The 23,513-nt window shown below is 37.9% G+C and overlaps 1 protein-coding gene across 1 annotated transcript; it reads right to left on the bottom strand.

Annotated features, from left to right (window-relative positions):
* Positions 1-1,915: 1,915 nt before the first annotated feature.
* Positions 1,916-23,047, bottom strand: EIF5A2 (eukaryotic translation initiation factor 5A2). The gene is made up of 5 exons (XM_006055310.4): positions 22,896-23,047; positions 22,037-22,230; positions 21,391-21,495; positions 7,594-7,725; positions 1,916-6,703 (listed from the first exon to the last, which is right to left on the bottom strand). The coding sequence occupies exons 2-5, from the start codon at positions 22,199-22,201 to the stop codon at positions 6,644-6,646; spliced, it is 462 nt and encodes a 153-aa protein (XP_006055372.1). The 5' UTR covers positions 22,202-22,230; positions 22,896-23,047; the 3' UTR covers positions 1,916-6,643.
* Between the last annotated feature and the right edge of the window lie 466 nt (positions 23,048-23,513).

The raw sequence follows: 23,513 nt of genomic DNA, 5'->3' as shown, positions 1-23,513 counted from the left end.
TTTTTATTTCAATTTTTCTATTCACCTGGTGGTTTAGTCACTAAGTCATGTCCAACTCTTGCAACCCCATGGACTGTAGCCAGCCAGGCTTCTCTATCCATAGGATTTCCCAGGCAAGAATACTGGAGTGGGTTGTCATTTCTTTCTCCAAGGGATCTGCCTGACCCAGGGATCAAACCCATGTCTCCTGCATTGCAAGTGGATTCTTTACCAACTGAACCACCAGGGAAGTTCTCTAGTCACCTAATTCTGTTTTTATCATTTCTTCTCTTTTGCTCTCTTGGTTTGTTTTTTCTGGTTATTTGATTTAGGAATTTATTTACATTCCTTTCATTTTTGATATAGATGTTAAAGCTACAAATTTTCCTATATACTGCTTTAGGTTCTGATATAGTTTTCATTATTTTTCAGGAATTCTTTGTTTGTAGTACTCCTTTCACTATAGAATTATGTAATAGGTTTTCAAATTTCCAGGTAGAAGGGTCTTTTTATTTTCACTTAGGATTGGTATCAGCGTTATTTTTAACATTTCCTCTTTGTAGAAACTGTTTTCTTTGTGCCCTAAATGTCCTTTTCTTTTCAGAAAGTTCCATGTATTTGTATTTTTTTCTCCAAGGTTTACCTCAATGATTGTACAAAATTAAAATGCACTAGAGTGGCAACAATTTTAAGTGAAACTCACACACATCAGTGTGAACAAAAAAGGCAGACACACTATCAATATTAGGTAGATAAACCTCCATTCTCCCAATTAGAATCTTTGTCAGGGATCTGATAGCAATTGTGGTTGCCAAGTCTTTTTGCCCTTCTAAACACTAGGACACAAGTCATTGTGATGCTGGGTAGTACCCATGGGTGGGATCAAAAATTGTTTCAACTGGATTTAAATAACTCACAAATGGACAGTGGATTGATAAAACATTGTAGGTGGGTCCTTTTGAGCCAATACACACCCAGTGATTGTAACTGATCCTGCTGGATGAAAGTACTGTGGGAATGGGTATTTTAAGTTCCCAGTGGCACACACTTTAGACAGGCAGTACGAGTTCTAAAAGTGGCAGTCCCATAGGACACATCCTATTTGGATAGAATATTTGTTTAAATATGAGGTGGGGGGGGGGGGAGCGTGAAGAAACTCAAGCTGATATGTGACATAGTCCCTTTTCACTCTTTTCTCCCTCCCATGCCTATCTCTGGGATACAAGTTATTAGTGTTTGCAAGTGGCAAAAAAGAGTGGGGCTGAGGTGTACAAGACTTTAATCCGGTGCTTCTCCCACTGCCCAGTTATGCTTGCTGGATCTGGAGGGTTGGGTGACAGTAATACTCATCACAGATAGGGGGTGACAACTGTGCTGGTAGCCTCGGTAGGTCCACACGTCAGGAAGCGACAGATGTTCTAGAATGGTGCAGTGGGTAAAAGGAAGAAACTGCTGCACCCCCTCAGGATGAATCTCCAGATGATGCTGATGAGATATGATGAGGACTGGGAAAACAGTTTGCTTCTGGGACTCATCACACCATTCACATCAGTATAGAAAGCGAACAGCAAGTCTGGTAGGGAAGGAACACCTCAGACCCTGATCAGGGGTTGGGACCACTGAACTCTCTTGCATTATGTATCCCCGGAAGAATGCACAGGAAGAGGAGGAAGGGATGTATTTATTCTTGTATCTATAGAATTTTGAACCATGTATTTTATATATTCTAAAAACTATTAAAAACTTAAAAGATTTTTTTAAAAAGTATATCTAAATCTGGAACTGAAATTTAGAAATTAACATTTTCAGGTGTAAAGCTAGGGTGCTGTACAATAAGAACCTAAAATATAGAAAAACAAACAAAATATAAGTTAGATTTTAACAGTAGTTAATTTTCTAGTATGAAAATGTCTCTAGGAATGTATATATACAAGAGTAGTATAAGCTATTAACTTTATTTAATATAACTGATGAAGTTAACAGACAAATATATTGTAACAAAAAGTTATAATTGATTAGTTTACTATCTACATTTTAAAGGATTTCACAATTATTTTAACATAGTCAAAGGCTTACTGTATGAATTTTACCCATTTTTGAAATGCAAAATACACAATTATAATATTACCCATACTACATATCTTAGAATTTTAAAGTTTTAGCTAAAACATATGAGTCTCTGCAGGTAAGAGTTCTCTTATACCTATGACAAATAAAATGTATTACTAATAAAGTGCCACTGGATTAGACAATGCCATTTCAACTATTTCCTTTTTGAAGAGAAGGACAGAAACAGTACAGAGCTACGAATTTGCATTATTCTTTATAACAAGCACAAGAGTGCTTATTTATAGTAGATATTAACCACATAAAGGATTCCTCTCAAGAAAGATCACAACCGTGACTTATGACAAGCTGTATAGTCACCACTGAACAAAGTTTACATCCAGAGTTTTAAAAAAGTGCAATCTTGAACTATGATAAACTTAGGTCTACCAATATCAAGACATAGTTTTAGGGACTTTATATAAATAAGGAACCTCTCTTTTAATTGTAAAATAGGTTGCAACTTGTAATAAGGAGTCAGGAATAGTGGTGGATGGTAAGGTTGGGCAACAAGAATTTTTTTTAGCAGGTGAAAGCCTGATATGCATTGCTAGAAGATGCATCTTTCATGTAAGGAAAACGTGTATAGATATATACAGCACTTTTCAGGCACTTGACCTCACGTGGTAGTTATGTTGATGCTCAGATGGTCATTTAATGAAAAAATATTAAATTATATAGAACTTCAAGTCATGTTCCCATAGAACATCTGTGTTCTGTAAGCTAAATCCAAATGTTCCCTGCTAAAATCAAATACCATATGCCCAATTCAGAGAAAGAAAATTTAATAAAGTTAATGGATTGAATTTTCTCAATTTTAAGGTTTTTCACAATGAAATTTTCTTACGTCTTTGTTACCTATTACTTGTCCAAATGCTGGGAGGAAAAAAGGCTTGAAAACTATGAAATATGCCTAGATATCAGAAAATTTAAAACTGTTGACCAATTAATATTATGCTGTTTATGGATATATACTTATAGTTTGTACATATACTGCTTAAGAGTCATATTTTCTTATAATAAATTTGTTACTAGTTCATATACAGAATTCCATCTGTAAACACTTTAATGTGCCCCCAAAAGTATTATGAATTTTAATTCTTTTGTCCCTAGACATGTTTTGAAAATCGCATCAAAGTTTGGCTCCAAAGCTATCTTTGGGGTCCATGCCAAAGGAGTGCTTTCAGGTGTACCATTAACGATAAGGTTCTAAGATAAGACCACCAAATTCTTTTCTAAAATGAAAAAAATATGCCAAGATTCCAGTATACATGTTAGCAATATTCCAATTTTTTTCTTGAATATTTAGCATATAGTTTAAGTGTGTTGATATTACAGATTTTTATTTGTATGTATCATTGTATTACAATGTGGGAAATTTTTACAATATTCTTTCAGGCAGTTAGCTTTAAAATAAGGAAACTTCAGCTCTTAGCACAAACAGCCCTGAGAACAATGCATTCAAATTGCAACTAGAAATAATCTAATTGAGAAACTTTAAAATACAAAAACAAATTCTGGAAAAGTTGTAAATAAAAAAAAAAGTTACCAACATTTGAGGCACTACCAGACTACAGTACTTTTAAGAGTTGGAAGGACTTTGTAAAGAGAACAAACATACAAAGCTATGTGCACATATGCACACATGTTGTGCTATAATGAAAAACTGTATCCCCAAATTTTATAGCCTAAACATTTTATTGCAGCATATTCTATTAAAGATTTCATGCTCTGGCTGCAGGAGAGTTTTGGTAATAGTTATAAAGAATCCATACAGAATTTTGTACCATAAATGGAAATGGATTCAAGAGCTTGCTGCTGCTGCTGCTAAGTCGCTTCAGTCGTGTCCGACTCTGTGCGACCCCATAGACGGCAGCCCACCAGGCTCCCCCGTCCCTGGGATTCTCCAGGCAAGAACACTGGAGTGGGTTGCCATTTCCTTCTCCAATGCATGAAAGTGAAAAGTGAATGTGAAGTTGCTCAGTTAGCAATTTCAAGTGACTTGACAGCCCTTGGAGGGGAGCATGAAAGAAACATCATGTCTATGATGCAAATGCTAAGTGAAAGTAGCAATAATTTGATCTGTTTCAGAGGGTATACAACTTTGTAGCAAATAAGATATAACAAAGTCTTCACACTAGAAATAAAATATGTTGTTCTAGAAAGAAACAAATATTCCACTTGTTAGTATAATACTGTATATAAATTGGTGAAATGCCTGCAGACAAAAAGGTATATCACTGTATAATCTATCAAGATGACAGTCTACATTCTACACATGGTAACTGTGACATTTAACATTTACTACAAAAAAGTACAACAAATACTAGGAATCAACTTTTAACATTTCTGATGTCAAAAAAGAAGTCATTTCTGTTCTATTAAAAAATGTTTCCTGCTTCCTTTTAATACAATTTATAAAGCTTTTCTAAATGAAATATATTGTTCAAGAGAAACAAGTATTGACTTACATGAAAATAAACAGTCCCATATCTTTAAAATCTATAATTATATGTCAGAAGAGAATTTACACTTTATTATAGTACTTGAAATACTTATGCATAAGTAGCTTTTGCCATTCAATATATGAAGTATAGGTGCATTATTATAATTTATATATACTTTGCAATTGAAATACTTTACCTTGCAATTGAAAATATATTTATGTGAAGTTTGATAAATTAGGAAGAACAAGGGCATGCTAACCCAGAATTAATACTAAACCAGAATACTAGTGTAGTTAACTGGGGTCATATGAATGGCCAGCAAGAAGCACAGACTGGTAACTTGCTGGAATTCCTGCAGGTAACAATGCCAACCAGTCACAAGTAAGATACATACTACAGAGTATTAAAAAAACTAGAGCAGTGATACCTAAATGGAATTCTGGAAATGAAAGAATTTAGCCTAATTACTAATTGTGCTTAGATGGGCAAAAGCTAAAATGTTATACTAAAAAATGATTAACTATAACATCAATATTTCTTGTGCTTTAGAATTCCTCTTGCATTTCCTTAAAGCATCTTGCTTCTTCTCCAAGTGGTTTTGCTGAGGCCAATACAAGATTTAAAACGTGGGCAAATTAAGTAACTAAAACTGGGATCTTCTGTTCCTAATGCTATTTCCAATCACTGAGTAGACCGATTATAGCATCATGCAGATTTTCCTCTAGGTGATAGGGTACAAAGGCCTTTTAGAAGTCAATGTATGATGGGAGAGGTCTTAGAATCAGTCTTAGAGAATGAAAGTATTACTAAAAAGGTGATTTTGTTCTAAGTTTCACTGCAATATAATGGCTGTTATTGAGGCCTCACAAACCCTGTGATAATGCCTAGAATTCTGGAAATAGAGAGATATATGATCCAAAAGACTGAACAGAAATGTAACAGAATCACCTAAAATACTTTTAAAAGTAATTCAGTTTATAGAAATCTTTCCTAGCTATATTTCATACCAGTTAAGTGAATTAAGTCACATGACAATCAGATAAATACATATACTTAAGTTAAATAATAATCATATAAAGTAACTTTTCTTTTATGATTCACTTTCATGTTAGAAAAAACATACATAAATTTAACAAGCATTCCAAATAATTTAAGAATTTCCAGTTTTTGTTTAACAAATACTCTGATGTCAAAAAAAGTCTACTTAAAAATGTCTGGAAAGGAGTGATTACTACAAATATCAACTATTCAACATAATCGATAAAAAGTACTGCATAGTATCCTGTAAAGCATGTCACTCCTTTAAATAGAGAAAACAAAAGTTAAAAATGCAAACAGAAACTTCCTATTTTTATGCTGATTACAAAGGGCTCAAATAAAAAGCTACAGCTTTTACCAACACCCTCTGCCACTGTCCTTTGGGCCTTCTTTACAATATGACTTGCTAACAGCCACACAACAGTTTAACGCCTCTGTTAACCACAACAAAGTACTAAAATGACCATAATACAGATTATATTAAGTCTGCCAGAAACTTGGCAAAGAACAGAATGACTGAGGTAACACAGGTGGGCTGCACACGGTTACTAAGATAACTGGCACTTTTGATAACATTTTTGTTTAAGGATCTTTACTTGCCACACCCAGGCTGAAATTCTGACAATTCCAATCCATAATCTACTTATTCTATGATATTAAGTTTGAAATTAATGCAGAGCAATTCAACTTAAATGTGGTACATCAATACCACTGGATGCTACATTGTTTAAAACCCTGGTTTATTTATAATTTAACTAAAATTCAGGAATGATTTGCTCAGACAAATCATATCTGCTGAAGCTTATCTCATCTGTTTCTTGGACTCACATACTGAAAACCACAGGAATGTTATATAGTAAAGACACCTACAAAATTAAAAAAAAAGTTATATATCTTGATTATTTTTTTAAATTGCTAATTGCCTACAAAACTAACTCAGCACAATTTCAAAACAACTGAAAAAGAAATGAGGTTGCTTATGAAGGCCATAGCTTTGGTGACAACTTAGAACCAAACTTTAGATCTGTAGTTGATCCAGACCTAAACAGTTTGGTCATGCCTGATGTTCCCATTTATTTGCAGGGCTTTATGGCTACAGCATATTCTTCACTCATTGCACACATGACAGATACCTAGAAGGAAAAAAAAAAAGCAGGTAAAAAGGTATTCAAAAGGCAGTATCTATATAAGATATATTTAATTCATCATACACTGGATAATTGTGGATCTATTTTTCACCCTGCTTATTTAACTTTAAAAACTTTATTTTTAATTGGAGGATAATTGCTTTTCAATATTGTGTTGGTTCCTGCTATACATCAACAGGAATCAGCCATAGGTATACCTATGTCCTCTCCCTGTTGACCCTCCTCCCACCCCTCTAGGTTGTCACAGAGCACTGGGTTTGAGCTCCCTGCATCATACAGCAAGTTCCCACTGCTCATCTATTTGGCATGTGGTCATGTATACGTTTCCAGACACAGAGAACAGACTTGTGGATACAGTGAGGGAAGGAGAGGATGAGATGAGTATTCATGGATGTTTTATACATATTTATTTTGGAAAGAGGCATTCCAAGATCAAATCATCTTTCTCTACAGTTTTCTAGAGAAGAATTTCTTAAACTGTGGTTTTTAAAACAATTTCCAGGGAACAGGAAAATAAGAAGTATAAATGCCACAACACTTAGATGTTATACTTCTGAAAGTCATAAGAAAGATAAAATAAATCACCTTCACTCTTTAGAATTCCCATAACATCCTTTCTCATCCTTCAGAATAGTTCAGGCTGACCTTCAAAACAAATTTGGGATTGACAGTGTCTATGTAGTAAAAAATGAACTTTGATATGTTTTTGGGGAATGGGCATGGTAAAAGGTATCCTGGGAAAACTGCCTAATTCTAGAGTTCCTTTTCAACATTTCAGCACTATTTAACAGCTGTATTTCTTATAGTATTTTATGCTAATTTAGGTCAAAGCTTTTATAAAATGGCTTAAAAAAAATCTCCCCATAGGTCTTTACCTGTACATCTTCACCTGCATTATATTTTCCTTCTATTTCTTTGCCTAGTTCACCCTCTGGCAGCTTAAGATCCTCACGAACTTCACCAGTTTCTGTTAGCAGGGAAAGGTAACCATCCTGAATGCATATCAGCTATTGAAAGAAATTATATCATTTGCACTGATTAGATTATATCCACTCCTTTGTAATTTTAACATGAATTGCCATTTACATTTATTTGTATAAGTACACAGTAATACATTAATAAATTTTTGGTACTTAAGAATGCTACACATAGAAAAGTAGAAGATAGATAAAAAGTATAAATTCATTCCTTCTTGCAGTCTTCCCCCCCCCACAATCTCTACATTATTCAACAATCTGGCTTTTTTAAAATAGCGTATCCAGAAGTATTTACAATTATGTACACAATACAAATATAGTTGTTTTCAAAAATAAATGAGTTATTTTTCAGCAAGTTGTTTTCACTTAAATATGTCTTAGAAATCTTTCAATTTTAGAAAATATGGACTTAGCTTAATCTCTTTAATCTGTATGGATAAATCCATACAGATTATCCATAAACTGTATGGATACAGTTACTGATTTAACCATTTTTGTACTAATGGGCATAAAAGTTATTTTCAGTTTTTCATGACTATAAACAATATGTTTTATAATTTGATTATACACAAACTGAAGTGGAAAATTTTTAGTCTCCAGCTCACTGCTAACAACACTAGGTTTTTTTAAAAAGAAAAAAATTAGCTTGTTGATGACATTAATGCAACAAACCCAGTCATCAACCTAACCTGCAAAAAGACATAGTTTTGATATCATTGAATTTTTTTCATTACAGGTATGAGGAAACTGGCAGGCCACATTCATTTATTCTAAAAGCAGGTACACCATCAGTGTGCCTAGAATTCCAAGAGGTTTTATGAAAGGCAACCAGCCAGCACACCAGATGCTAACACTGAGATACACAAAAGGAATCAGAGACACGGTCCCTGGTCCCCTTCAGCCACTATTTCATACACAGGCATACCCCAGAGATAGGCTGTCAGAGCGCTCCTTTATGGCGCTACCGACTCAGGCAGTGGCTTTCCACAGACACTGCACTGACCACAGGAGATTTCAGTTTTTGCACATGTCTATAATCTCAAAAACAAAAAGCCACCCTATTGAGCCACCACAAACAACTTAATCTTTTGGTCACTCAAACATTTGTGAGATAGCTGGCAGAAAAGGGCGGGGGAGCAAGGAGGTTGAGACATAAGTGTGACTTTTAGACAACCACAGGCTCATTGTTTTTATTTTAGCTCCTTTAGCAACTCCCTGAGGTAGAACTTGTCAATTTTAAGAGTTAAAGGTTCCCACTCCATTAGCGCCTGAACCACATTAGCCAAATAATAATATTGGTATTTTGAGATTTATATGGTATTTTATTTTTTAAGAGCAATTCATAACATAGCATTCATAAGCCATGGGATGAACTATAAAGCATTTCAAATACAAAAATGTACAGACATATAAAACATCTACTAAAGTATTTGCTTATAAGCATTAAAATAAATTGGTATAATAAATAAAATTAAAATTTTCAAAAATAAAACTAAGCTACAGAAAAATGAAATTAAATAATAATAATGAATTATTTGATCTTCTTAAAGAAAAGCTGTAAAAGTAATGCAATAAAATCCTTTGTCTTTTACTTAAATTTACTCTTTGTTAACATTTAACCATGTGCTTTTTTTAAAATCTCTAGTATATATGGAATATATAAAATGCTTCCATACATATTCTTATTATTTTTACTGAACCATTTGAGAGTAAGTTTCAAACATTATGACTCTTTAGCAATTATACTGTGTTCTTCTCAAGGACATACTCATATAATCACAGTTTATTTTTCAAAATCAGGAAATTCAATATTGCTAACATATTATTTAATATACAGTCTGTATTCAAAGCTGCAGTATTGTCTTTTTTTCCCTCCCAGCTCCAGGATCATGCCTGGTATTTTTTTGGCTATCATACCAGTTCAGTCTCTTAATTTGGAACAGCTCCTGATCCTTCGTCTTTCATGACACTGACGTTTTTGACAAGCACAGATTCATTGAATTATAGAATGTTTCTTAGTTTGAGTTTGTCAGTTTCTTAATGAATAAGATAGTGCATTTTTGGAAGGATTACTGCATAAATGATGTGTCCTCAGAGTATCACATCAAGAGGTAAATAATGTCTATTTCCTATTACTGGTGATATTAACTTTGATTACCCGGCTACAGTAGTATCTGCCAGATTTTTCCACTTTCAAGGTATCATTTCCCCTTTTGTAATTTTCAATCTTGTAAAAAAAAAAAAAAAGCTAACGGTGTCATTTTTGTGTCTCAAACATATTACTGTGCAACTTTTTCAATCTTTCCTCAAAGCCCTCTCTGATTCTATACAGTCAGAAGGAGATGGTGGTAAGGAGAGAGTTATAATTCTAAATATTTCCTTCTGATCCTTCACCTTAAGCAAATCTACTCATTGGCTACACTAAAGCCTTTGACTGTGTGGATCACAACAAACTCTGGAAAATTCTTCAAGAGATGGGAATACCAGACCATCTTACCTGCCTCCTGAGGAATCCGTATGCAGGTCAAGAAGCAACAGTTAGAACCTTACATGGAACAATGGACTGTTTCAAAATTGGGAAAGGAGTACATTAAGGCTATATATTGTCACCCTGCTTATTTAACTTATATGCAGAGTACATCATGCAAAATGCCAGGCTGGATGAAGCACAAGCTGGAATCAAGATTGTTGGGAGAAATATCAATAACCTCAGATATGCAGATGAAACCATCCTTATGGTAGAAAGTGAAGAGGAACTAAAGAGCCTCTTGATGAAGGTGAAAGAGAAGAGTGAAAAAGTTGGCTTAAAACTCAACATTCAAAAGACGAAGATCATGACATCTGGTCCCATCACTTCATGGCCAACAGATGGGGAAACAATGGAAACAGTGACAGACTCTACTTTCTTGGGCTCCAAAATCACTGCGGATAGTGACTGCTGCCATGAAATTAGAAGATGGCTTGCTCCTTGGAAGAAAAGCTATGACAAACCTAGACAGCATATTGAAAAGCAGAGACGTTACTTTGCCTACAAAGGTAGGTCAATATTAGTCAAAGCTATGATTTTTTTCAGTAGTCATGTATGGATGTGAGAGTTGGACCATAAAGAAGGTTGAGTGCCAAAGAATTGATGCTTTTGAACTGTGGTGTTGGAGAAGGATTCTTGAGAGTCCCTTGGATTGCAAGGAGATGAAACCAGTCAATCCTAAAAGAAATCAATCCTGAATATTCACTGGAGGGACTGATGCTAAAGCTGAAGCTCTAATTCTTTGGCCACCTGATGTAAAGAGCCAACTTGTTGGAAAAGACCCTCGTGCTGGGAAAGATTGAAGGCAGGAGGAAAAGGGGATGACAGAGGATGAGATGGTTGGATGGCATCACCAACTCAATGGACATGAGTTTGAGGCAAGCTCTGGGAGATGGTGAAGGACAGGGAAGCCTGGTGTGCTTCAGTCCATGGAGTTGAAAAGAGTCGGACTCAACTGAGTGACTGAACAACAATACTCATTTGGTAACTTTGAAATGTTTTGAAGAATTTTTTTTGGTAGAAAAATCATTTTCTTAATGGTAAGCAAGGAGACAGGAGAGGGCAGGGTCAGAAAACTTGTAATAGAAGAGTCAATCATGCAGTGGCATACCAAGCTACTGAATGACATCTGAAATTATACCATATCCCCAAAATACTAGTACCAGAATGTGGTATCTATTATTCCCTACTAAAAGAATACAATGTATGGTGTTATTTCTCTTCATAGGGCTCTTGGGAAAATGGATAATTCCAGGTCCAGAGTAGGAAGCATACAAGATGTGAAAGCATGATGATCCATATCAAAGGGATTCAGGAGCTAACTGAAATAAGGGCCCTCTGGCCAAAGATAGAACAATTTGAGAATGAATAATGATAATAACTATAATATATTGAAACATAAATGTGTTTAAATGCTTGAGTTCAAAGTGGCAAAAAAACATTTCACTGGTCATCTTCAATAAAAGCCAGAGAACCAACTAATTTTGAAAACTGGTAATTAAAGGCAAAGAATCAAGTATTTATATTGCCTTTCCTATTATATACTATTGCAAGGGTAATCAAAAAAGCTAAAGCAAAGTTTCTCTTTATAGAAGTGTTCTGGCTTTTATTTAAAAAAAAAAAAGAATAACTGATTATTATTACTTTGTCTTCCCTAATAAGTTAATGGATTGAGGCAGTTATTACATATCTAATAACATCACAAAAGAGCAAACCATAAGATTCATTTACTTGATGACTGCACAGAACATCACCTTTGGAGTAGTTCTTGTTAAAGAAAAAAGATGAAAAAAAAAATCTAAACTAGATCTGTACATTTAATTATCCATTTTCAGAAATATGTGGGACAAAGGAACATGTTAAAGAACAAGGAAAATGCAATTAGCAAAATAAAGCCTGTGAGAAAGTCTATAGAGCAACATTCTTCATCAAAAAATTGAGAGGGGGCAGAGAGAGAGAGAAATTAGGAAGGGAGGAAAGACAGACTCAAATGCATGTATGAGAGAGGAGAGCCTATAAGCAGATTTAAGAGATACCTCAACCAATTTCAATGTGTGGACTTTATTTAGGTCCTGATTTAGAAAAACTACAAAATAAAAACAATTAACTATCACATCTGAAAAAGCAAAACACAAATACAATTAAGAAAATGTAGATATTGACTGGATATTTGAAGACATTAAGGAATTACTAATTTTTGAGGTACCACAGTGTGCTTTGATCTTGCTCTTTACAGCCCTTACCTTTTAAAAATGTGTATCAAAATATTTGCAGATGAAATGATAAATAACATAATATCTGGAATTAGCTTCAAAATAATCGAGACAGAGGATACAGGAAATAAAAGTAGATGGTGGGGTATAAATGAAATAAGATTTGCTATGTATTGATCATTTTTTAAGGCGGATGATGGGTATATGAGGTTCATATTTTGAAAATGTCTACTATAAAAAGCAAAAAAGAAAAATGCTATGGTATATCAGAATTCTAGAAAGAGCACCATAACCACTAAATAGCTGGAGGCACAGGGAGCTGCGGAAACAAAGCATGAACTGAAAGGAAGTATGTGGAGAAAGCCAGTGACTGGAGATTCTGTCCATGATGTGGTCAGATAAAAACATGAAAAAGGAAAATTATGGGGCAACTTTTTGCCTGTATTTTATTATTGGTACACAACAGCAGAAAGCTGGAGAAGGAATAGCATCACTACAGGTGACTTCGTAGCCCTAACTTCTGAACTTAATTTTATTTCTCAATATATTTCAAAACAGTCAGACTTTTAGGTAAGACCTCCTTTTTTCTCCTCCTTCCTTTTCCTTTTCCTCCAGCACTCTCAAGCTACTTCTTTAGAGCTGCTGGTCCCTGGCGGCGGGGGTAGGGGGGCATGGGGAGGAGATCGGGCAAGAAGGAACTGAATGCTTGACCACTGTTAACAAACAACACAAGTAAATAACACTATTATCAACTAGGGTGCTATCTGACCCATCAAGCCATAAAATTGGGTATGCATAGCACCACTTCATCAAGTGCAAGCTGCATATATGAGACCAACCTAAGCAGGTCCTGAAGGCACAGGCAAGCTGTATGAGACTCAGAAAGTACCTTCTGCAACATCCACCACTTCCCCCTAAACTCATACCAGTGGCTTTATTGGGGGAGTTCCCTATGCGCAGCTGACTGAAAAATAAAAAAAGTCAGAGTGGTTTCTAGATGGTTATGCATGGTCTGATGAAACTACTTGGAGAGACAGTGAGGATGAGAACTTCATGCACTGGACTCAGAGGATAAAGAACTGAAGGTTTAGATTTACACGGATGATGGGCAATGGCTAAGAGTCTGTATGGAAGTTCAACCACACTGAAAGAACAAGATGGGAAAACTGCTGACAATAAGGTCTGGGAGAGTGGTACCTGGAGGGACCTCTCTGAATAGAGAATGTGTCCGTATAATGCTTACCAAGGGGACACGCTACTGAGGAGGCAGACAGGTGACAAGATGATTCTATCGGCAAATGTCACTTAGTTTCTTACTGTAGTCTTCTCAGTCCTTGCTCAATTGGCTTATCAATGACTGGCCATTGTGGCATAAGCTAATTGACACAGGTTTTTTCTCACCAAGGCTGATGTGACCTACAGCCACTACTGACTACAGCTGCTGCTGGTACCTCAGACCACAGACCAACGCAGAGTCACTGATATGGCACTATTTCCTAGGGCAAAGGTCAGGGGCCTGAGGTCAGGGCTGGCGGTCAAGAGGAGCTACCCCACGTCCAAGGTAAGGAGCAGCAGCTGTGCTTTGCTGGAGCAGCCATGAAGAGATACCCTACATCCAAGGTAAGAGAAATCCAAGTAAGACAATAAGCACTGAGAAAGGGCATCAGAGGGCAGACAGACTGAAACCACAATCACAGACAACTAGCCAATCTGATCACATGGATCACAGCCTTGTTTAACTCAATGAAACTAAGCCATGCTGTGTGGGGCCACCCAAGATGGACGGGTCATGGTGGAGAGGTCTGACAGAATGTGGTCTGCTGAAGAAGGGATGGCAAACCACTTCAGTATTCTTGCCTTGAGAACCCCATGAACAGCATGAAAAGGCAAAATGATAGGATACTGAAAGAGGAACTCCCCAGGTTGGTAGGTGCCCAATATGCTACTGGAGATCAGTGTAGAAATAACTCCAGAAAGAATGAAGGGATGGAGCCAAAGCAAAAACAACACCCAGTTGTGGATGCGACTGGTGATAGAAGCAAGGTTTGATGCTGTAAAGAGCAATATTGCATAAGAACCTGGAATGTTAGGTCCATGAATCAAGGCAAATTGGAAGTGGTCAAATGGGAGATGACAAGTGTAAACATTGACATTCTAGGAATCAGCAAACTAAGATGGACTGGAATGGGTGAATTTAACTCAGATGACCATTATATCTACTACTGTGGGCAGAAATCCCTTAGGAGAAATGGAGTAGCCATTATAGTCAACAAAAGAGCCTGAAATGCAGTACTTGGATGCAATCTCAAAAACAACAGAATGATCTCTGTTTGTTTCCAAGGCAAACCATTCAATATCACGGTAATCCAAGTCTATGCCCCGACCAGTAGCACTGAAGAAGCTGAAGTTGAATAGTTCTATGAAGACCTACAAGACCTTCTAGAACTAACACCCAAAAAAGATGTCCCTTTCATTATAGGGGACTGGAATGCAAAAGTAGGAAGTCAAGAAACACCTGGAATAACAGGCAAATTTGGCCTTGGAGTACAGAATGAACCAGGGCAAAGGCTAATAGATTTCTGCCAAGAGAACGCACTGGTCATAGCAAACACCCTCTTCCAACAACACAAGACAAGACTTTACACATGGACATCACCAGATGGTCAACATCGAAATCTGATTATATTCTTCGCAGCCAAAGATGAAGAAGCTCTATACAGTCAGCAAAAACAAGACAGGGAGCTGACTGTGGCTCAGATCATGAACTCCTCATTGCCAAATTCAGACTGAAATTGAAGAAAGTGGAGAAAACCACTAGACCATTCAGGTATGACCTAAATCAAATCCCTTATGACTATACAGTGACAGTGACAAATAGATTTAAGGGACTAGATAGATAGATAGTGCCTGATGAACTATGGATGGTGGTTGGTGACATTGTATAGGAATCAGGAATCAAGACCACCCCAAGAAAAAGAAATGCAAAAGAGCAAAATGGCTGTCTGAGGAGGCCTTGCAAATAGCTGTGAAAAGAAGGAAGCGAAAAGCAAAGGCGGAAAGGAAAGATATAAGCATCTGAATGCAGAGTTCCAAAGAATAGCAAGGAGAGATAAGAAAGCCTTCCTCAGCAATTAATGCAAAGAAATAGAGGAAAACAACAGGATGGAAAAGACTAGAGATCTTTTCAAGAAAATTAGAGATACGAAGGGAACATTTCATGTAAAGATGGGCTCAATAAAGGACAGAAATGGTAGGGACCTAACAGAAGCAGAGGATATTAAGAAGAGGTGGCAAGAATACACAGAAGAACTGTACAAAAAAGATCTTCATGACCAAGATAATCACGATGGTGTGATCACTCATCTAGAGCCAGACATCCTGGAATGTGAAGTCAAGTGGGCCTTAGAAAGCATCACTATGAACAAAGCTAGTGGAGGTGATGGGATTCCAGTTGAGCTATTTCAAATCCTGGAAGATGATGCTGTGAAAGTGCTGCACTCAATATGCCAGCAAATTTGGAAAACTCAGCAGTGGCCACAGGACTGGAAAAGGTCAGTTTTCATTCCAATGCCAAAGAAAGGCAATGCCAAAGAATGCTCACACTACTGCACAATTGCACTTATCTCACACACTAGTAAAGTGATGCTTAAAATTCTCCAAGCCAGGCCTCAACAATATGTGAACTGTGAACTTCCAGATGTTCAAGCTGGTTTTAGAAAAGGCAGAGGAACCAGAGATCAAATTGCCAACATCCACTGGATCATGGAAAAAGCAAGAGAGTTCCAGAAAAACATCTATTTCTGCTTTATTAACTATGCCAAAGCCTTTGACTGTGTGGATCACAATAAACTGTGGAAAATTCTGAAAGAGATGGGAATACCAGACCACCTGACCTGCCTCTTGAGAAATCTGTATGCAGGTCAGGAAGCAACAGTTAGAACTGGACATGGAACAACAGACTGGTTCCAAATAGGAACAGGAGTACGTCAAGGCTGTATATTGTCACCCTGCTTATTTAACTTATATGCAGAGTACATCATGAGAAACACTGGGCTGGATGAAGCACAAGCTGGAATCAAGATTGCCGGGAAAATATCAATAATGTCAGATATGCAGATGACACGTCCCTTGTGGCAGAAAGTGAAGAACTAAAGAGCCTCTTGATGAAAGTGAAAAAGGAGAGTGAAAAAGATGGCTTAAAACTAACATTCAGAAAACTAAGATCATGGCATCCAGTCCCATCAGTTCATGGCAAACAGATGGGGAAACAGTGGAAACAGTGGATGACTTTATTTTTGGGGGGCTCCAAAATCACTGCAGATGGTGACTGCAGCTATGAAATTAAAAGACGCTTACTCCTTGGAAGGAAAGTTATGACCAACCTAGACAGCATATTAAAAAGCACAGACTTACTTTGTTAACAAAGGTCCATCTAGTCAAGGCTATGGTTTTTCCAGTGGTCATGTATGGATGTGAGAGTTGGACAAGAAAGCTGAGCGCAGAAGAATTGATGCTTTTGAACTGTGGTGTTGGAGAAGACTCTTGAGAGTCCCTTGGACTGCAAGGAGATCCAACCAGTCCATCCTAAAGGAGATCAGTCCTGGGTGTGGAGGGACTGACGTTGAAGCTGAAACTCCAATAGTTGGCCACCTGATGCGAAGAGGTGACTCATTTGAAAAGACCCTGATGCTGGGAAAGATTGAGGGCAAGAGGAGAAGGGGACTGTCAGAGGGTGAGATGGTTGGATGGCATCACGGACTCAATGGACATGGGTTTGGGTAGACTCCGGGAGTTGGTGATGGACAGGGAGGCCTGGCGTGCTACGGTTCATGGGGTCACAAAGAGTTGGACACGACTGAGCGACTGAACTGAACCTAGGGCAAAGAGCCAGCTGCTTGGTGATAGTATATTCCCTCCATCATGGAAGAGGCAGCAGTTTGTGCTCACTGCAATATATTCTTACTTTACATATAAATTTGCCTTTGCTGCCTGCAGTGCTTCTGCTGAAATCTCATCTGTGGATTTATAAACTGTCACATTCCTTCAGAACCTCACACAGTGTCGTTTCTGGTTAAAAAATTCATTTGACAGGCGAAATAAAAGACAGCAGGACAACACTCAGAGGATTCACTGCTCCATGTACTCCCATCATTCTAAGAGAGTTTGCATTGGCCTACTCATCTTTGCCACCTGCTGGACAATGCACGCCTGGGTGCTGTTTTACAAGTTACAATATATTCCAATATATGGTACTATTTCTCCCAAAGGTAAAATACACAGGCCTAGGAACCAAAGGTAGAAGGCTCTTCTCACTATTACCCTCACTGATCCTATAGCAAAATATCTGTTTCTTCTCCCTGCAACACTGGGATCTGCTGATTTAGAGGTTTTCTATTCCAAAGAAACACTGCTTCTACCAGGGAACACAAAGATTCCACAAACAGGTTAAAAAGTATAAAAAGACTTCAAACACAGAATTCATTGCATCATTATTTTCTTTGTTGTTCTATTTTAAGTTGCAGCAACAAAATTCAACTCCTTATATAATAGGCATACACTTATTTGAAGAATATACTAGGATTTAACATTCATAGTTTTGGAAATTCACCAATAATCCAAAGATACAAAATCTATACTTTAACATGTCCTGTAGTGATTAGCTTTCCTTCTAAAAAGTGATCTTTAAATGACAAATAAAACTTTAGTGAATGACGAAAATGCATTTAACTTGTGGTGTGGTGCACAGGAACATAGAACTTTCTAAACCAATATGATTCAAGGGAGTAGCAGAGTTTGAACAAGCGTTTCTATATTTAAGTGTCTGGGGATTCCCAAAAGTATATAAGTGTATTTACATTTTACACTATCAGTGAGCCCCAGACAACCATAACTAGTTTTGAGAGAAAGGATGGAAATTAGCAATTCCAGCTACATCTTGGAATGGAATTCAGAAGACAATTTTTCTTTCATTTTGAACTTATTTTAAAATACATAAAATTATAAATACGTTTATTTTCTTAAACAAAGATTTACCTTTTAATTATTATAACGAATACACACACACACATATGTATATATTTCACTTCAGCTGACTGCCAAACTGGCATTTGAAATACTGAATTCAGCAAATACAAAGGACTACAAGTAGCCAAATAGTAAGTAGAAATTGAATCAAGCCACTTGGATAGTGAAGACCACCATGCTAATGCTAAGTCGCTTCAGTCATGTCCAATTTTGTGCGACCCCATAGATGGCAGCCCACCTGGCTGCCCCGTCCCTGGGATTCTCCAAGCAGGAACACCGGAGTGGGTTGCCATTTCCTTCTGCAATGCATGAAAGTGAAAAGTGAAAGTGAAGTCAGTCGTGTCCGACTCGTAGTGACCCCACGGACTGCAGCCCACCAGGCTCCTCCATCCATGGGATTTTCCAGGCAAGAGTACTGGAGTGGGGTGCCATTGCCTTCCATAGCACAATGAATATAACTGGAAGGGTTCATCAAACTAATTTTTTAAATGAACAGAAATAAGTATTCTATGCTGACTTGATAATGAAGGGGTGTGATCACTGAGTGCTCACTCTGCAAGGCACTTTTCTAAGAATTAACTAATTAATCCTTACAGTGATTCCACGAGGAGTTTATAATTCTTATCCTTATTTTATAAATACAAAAAGGCAGTTGAGAGATTAAATAACTCGTCAATCAACGTCATGTAATTAGTAGGTGCCAAAGAAAGGATCTGATCCTAGACTGTTAGGCTTGAGCCATTTTCTTACAAGCTCTGCAACACAGACTATATACTGAACGCTGGGACTACAGTGAACCAAGTGAGGCACTTGTTTTGGGTGCAAAATTTAAGGTGGTGTGCATGTGCACACAAACACACAAAACCCTCAGTGATCAGGTTAAGGTAGTATTTTTAAAAATTAGAATGTGAAAATTCTATAATGAACAAATTTTCAGACAAGATCAGAATTTGATTTTTCCCTTCTGACTTAGGCCCCTATGTTGCTTGGCATTGTTACTGGTCTTGTCTTTATGTAAAATTTTGTGCTTGAGGCAAGGGCTTTACTAATCTCATTTCCCTCATTCTAGTTCTGGTCCTGCCAAAATACAACTCAAACCAAAATTTTCCTTTATGTTAATCCTGAGTTCTAATCAATGATTGGCTAATTTAATCACAGTGGTAGTCATCTGAACTACTGATACTATTTTTCTGAAACATTCAAAGGCAAAAGCATTATATACTGAATGAATATTAATGGATATTGCATATTCAAAGCATTCACATGTTAAGGATGAAAACAGAAATTCATTTTTGGCAAAAGAAAATTCTATGCTTAGCTTTAGTTGGCTGTACCATCCTTACCTCATTGAATAATCATGTATGCATTTAACAAATGTTTACCGAGCACCCACAGAGTCAGATACGACTGAAGTGACTTAGTAGCAGCAGCAGCACTGTATGCAATGTCTAAGTACTCCAAGAATAAGTGATTAAGTGAAGTTTTTATATAGGAAAAAATAGTTTGGGGCATATATCTAATTAAGAGGTAATTATGGGGTACATATTCTCATTTAACCTTCATATTATCCCTCCTTTGTAGATGGGAAGACTGAGGCTTAGAAAGGTTGCATAATTTGTCCAAGATCACCCAGCTTGAAAGTGGCAGGACTAGATTGAAACTCAGATCTGCCTGACTTAAAAAAAAAAACTTTCTACTATTCTACTAAGACAATTTAAATTTCTGCAGACTTTTTAACAACAATAGAAAACATTTATTAAGAGGGAAAATGAAAATATAAAGCTGCTTACTAGATTAAAATTGTGTAAAAATATGTTTGAAAGTGAAGTTGCTCAGTCGTGTCCGACTCTTTGCAACCCCATGGACTGTAGCCTATCAGGCTCCTCTGTCCATGGGATTTTCCAGGCAAGAGTGCTGGAGTGGATTGCCATTTCCTTCTCTAGAGTGCTGGAGTGGATTGCCATTTCCTTCTCCAAAAAAATATGTTTACATGTGGACAAAAACTAAAAGGAAATCATTGGATATTGCAGTTAATGGTAACATTCTTTAAAAATTATAAACACAATATTAAGTAATGAAAGAAATCAGTTTAAATTGGGTAAAACAAATTGAGCATCACATTTGTATTTTCACTATGTAAAATGAATAGAAAAGAGTTCTACATATAGCATGTTTGATAAAGAAATTAAAGACTTTCAAGAAAGACTTTAGTTATGATTAATCTGAGTTTCCACATCCTATGAGGTCAGTGGTTTAGTTACTATCAATACTCCAAACAAGAAAATGCTACCATTAAACATGACTTATCCAAATGTATAATTGGAACTAAAAGTTGCAGTTTATACCTATAATTTCACAGCATGGTCACTGAATATAAATAAAACTACAAAGTTTTTTTTTTTTTTCCTTCACCTATTCAGTGACCATACATTTTATCCTTTGTATTTATGGCTTTCAACTTATTTCCCTATTTAAGGACACCAAATTCTGACACTCATTCATTAATACATACAAACTTGGTTGGTGGAACATGAATTCCAAAAATTTCTTGAGAATCTTAGGTCTGGTAAGGTTAAAAAAAAAAAAATTACCTAGAAGGGAATTATTTAAACTTGAAATAATTTACAGCAAAGAGAATAGTAATTTTACTAAACATTGGACTCACAATATGGAGTCACTTGATCTGAAAAATAGGAAGTGTTCAAATTTTTAAAATGCAAGAATGTTAAAGGGCAAACTAACAGTCATCCTAGATAAAGTACAAGTGTTAAACAGCACTATATTTCTCCAATTTCTAAGATAAGCAGTACCTAATACTGGGTTAGAAAAACCTACAAAACTACTTGTGGGTTTTATTAAATTACAACTGACAGTAGAAAGTATTTGCACCTTTAGGAAACAAGTAGTATTTTAAAGGAAATTAATACTTACTTGATAATCATTTCTCTTAATATTTGGAACATCCATGTTGTGAGTAGAAGGGCAAATATCTTCATACTTTTTGCCCGTGAAAATATCAATTCCAACAAGGTGAACCTAACAGAGAAGGGAGAACAGGAAATCTGTTTAATCTTTGCCAAGGTATCACTCATTACATACACAGAAGCATAATACCAATGCTGATTATGACAGATTCTTTCTTCTTTCAAGGTCATCTAATTTTACTTTCTTAAAAAAAAAAAGTAGTGGTCATACAACTGAGAAGCAGTGAACAACTAAACAGTATCATGACATTTCAAGACACAATATCATACAGTCTAGTAACCCAATCATAAAAGTGCTTAAGAAAAATGAGGTTAGTTTCCTTAGAATGATGTTAGAACAGGTTTTTTCATTTGTAAAATAGATCGCCTAAGTCACTAGGATTCAGGAAAGTTTCAATTCCCAGTTAATGAAACATTATTGGGCCCAAGAAGGAAATGCTACCTTTCAGTATTCAAATAGCCGATCACCCAGTAATTGTGGGAAGAATAAAAATGTGTTCTTACACACTTATAAGTTCAGAAACCTCATGTTCTGTAATGGAATACAAATGATCAAAACCCCAACGCCAAGGCAGACCAGGAAGGGCATTTACCTTGGCATGACCGTGCTTTCCAGTTTTGGAAGTTGACATCTCCACTATCTTGCATGGTCGTCCTTTGAGCACCACGAAGCCGTTTTTGCGCAGGGCGGAACACTGCATAGGGTAAGTACTGGAAGCCCCAGCATCTCCAGTAGTGAAATCAATTTCATCCGCCATGGTGGGCTAGGGAGATTCTTCTGAGGGTACTATGCAAAAAGTTTGTTTGCTTTTTAACAACTAGCATGCAAGCAGGGAAACGCCTCATTTCGGACAAGTAACGAGCCAAGCATCATGGATCTATTATTTCTGCATTTATAGAACACCCACCCGGAATAGCGGGCACTTTTTAACTCCGGCCTTACAAACTTTTCCATCCTTTGGTGGGGAGGTGGGAGGGAAGTCGCAGCAGAGCTCGCTGGGGTTGGGGAATACCCGCCGAGGGCGCTCACCCGCTCGGGGGGCAGCAAATCCCGGCCCCCACCGTCCCACAGCCGGACGACCTTCCCGCACCGCGCCGCCCGGCCCTCTGCCGCCGCCCGGATCCTCAGTGCGGGGGACCCAGCCCAGGCCGCACATCCCTGCGAAGGATGGGGATAACAGGACCTGGCCATCAGCACCTGCCCCTCGGGCAGTGGGCGCACACTTCTCCCTCCAGCCTGCAGCGGCGTCACTTCGACCTCTCAGACACCCTCTGTCCTGCCGACATCCCCGGCCCGGCGCCTCACGGGCCTGAGCCCTGGCGGGTCCCGCGCTCGCCTCGGTCCCCCATCCATCCTTCCTCCTCTTCTCGGTCGGGGCTCGGCTCTGGCTGCCTACCCCAGCCCTTCCTCGCTCCGGTCGCAGCCCCACCACCTTTTCCCCGAGTCTTCACCTTTCAGAAGGTAGAGAGAGCCTTTTGCCTGCGCACCCGCGCCGGTCCCGCACAGCGGCGGCGGCGGCAGCTGTGGCGGCCGCGGCAGTTCCAAGAGACGGGGCGGGGCCGCCACACTTTCCACACCCCGGCCTCCCCGCCCTTTCCCGCCCCCACCTCAGCCCCACTTCCGGGATAGGTCCCGGCGCGTCATAGGCACCGCCCTCTCGCGCTACCATTGGCTATAAGCTTCATGAGGCCCCGCCCAGTCACGTGAAGAGCGCCCTGGCAACCCCACGTGCTGCGGATTAGTGCACTTCCGGCGTGAAGAGCACTTTATGGAGTCCGGTTGCTGAGGGTAAACTCGCCGGCAAGGAAACTTGCTCTCTAAAACTTCCAGGTGCAATTAAGTTAGGGTCCCTGTCGAACTGAACGGAAACTAAGCCACGCACTCGATGGCCCGTGCCCTCAGGTGTTGTGGTAGTTGTCATGTGACGGCTGTCAGAACTCACAAGGCGTGCGAATTCAACGAGTGTATCTCGTGGCTTTGCAGGGAACTTTGGGTTCCAACTTCTGGCCCAACTTGAAGCCCTACTTGGCGTTCCAAACCATGCTTTTTCCTTGAGGAAGAGCCTGAGT

Source organism: Bubalus bubalis, chromosome 1 (genome assembly GCF_019923935.1).
Source record: "Bubalus bubalis isolate 160015118507 breed Murrah chromosome 1, NDDB_SH_1, whole genome shotgun sequence".
Taxonomy (NCBI): domain Eukaryota; kingdom Metazoa; phylum Chordata; class Mammalia; order Artiodactyla; family Bovidae; genus Bubalus; species Bubalus bubalis.
The sequence above is the reverse complement of the archived record's forward strand: the minus strand, read 5'-3'. Positions and strand labels throughout refer to the sequence as shown.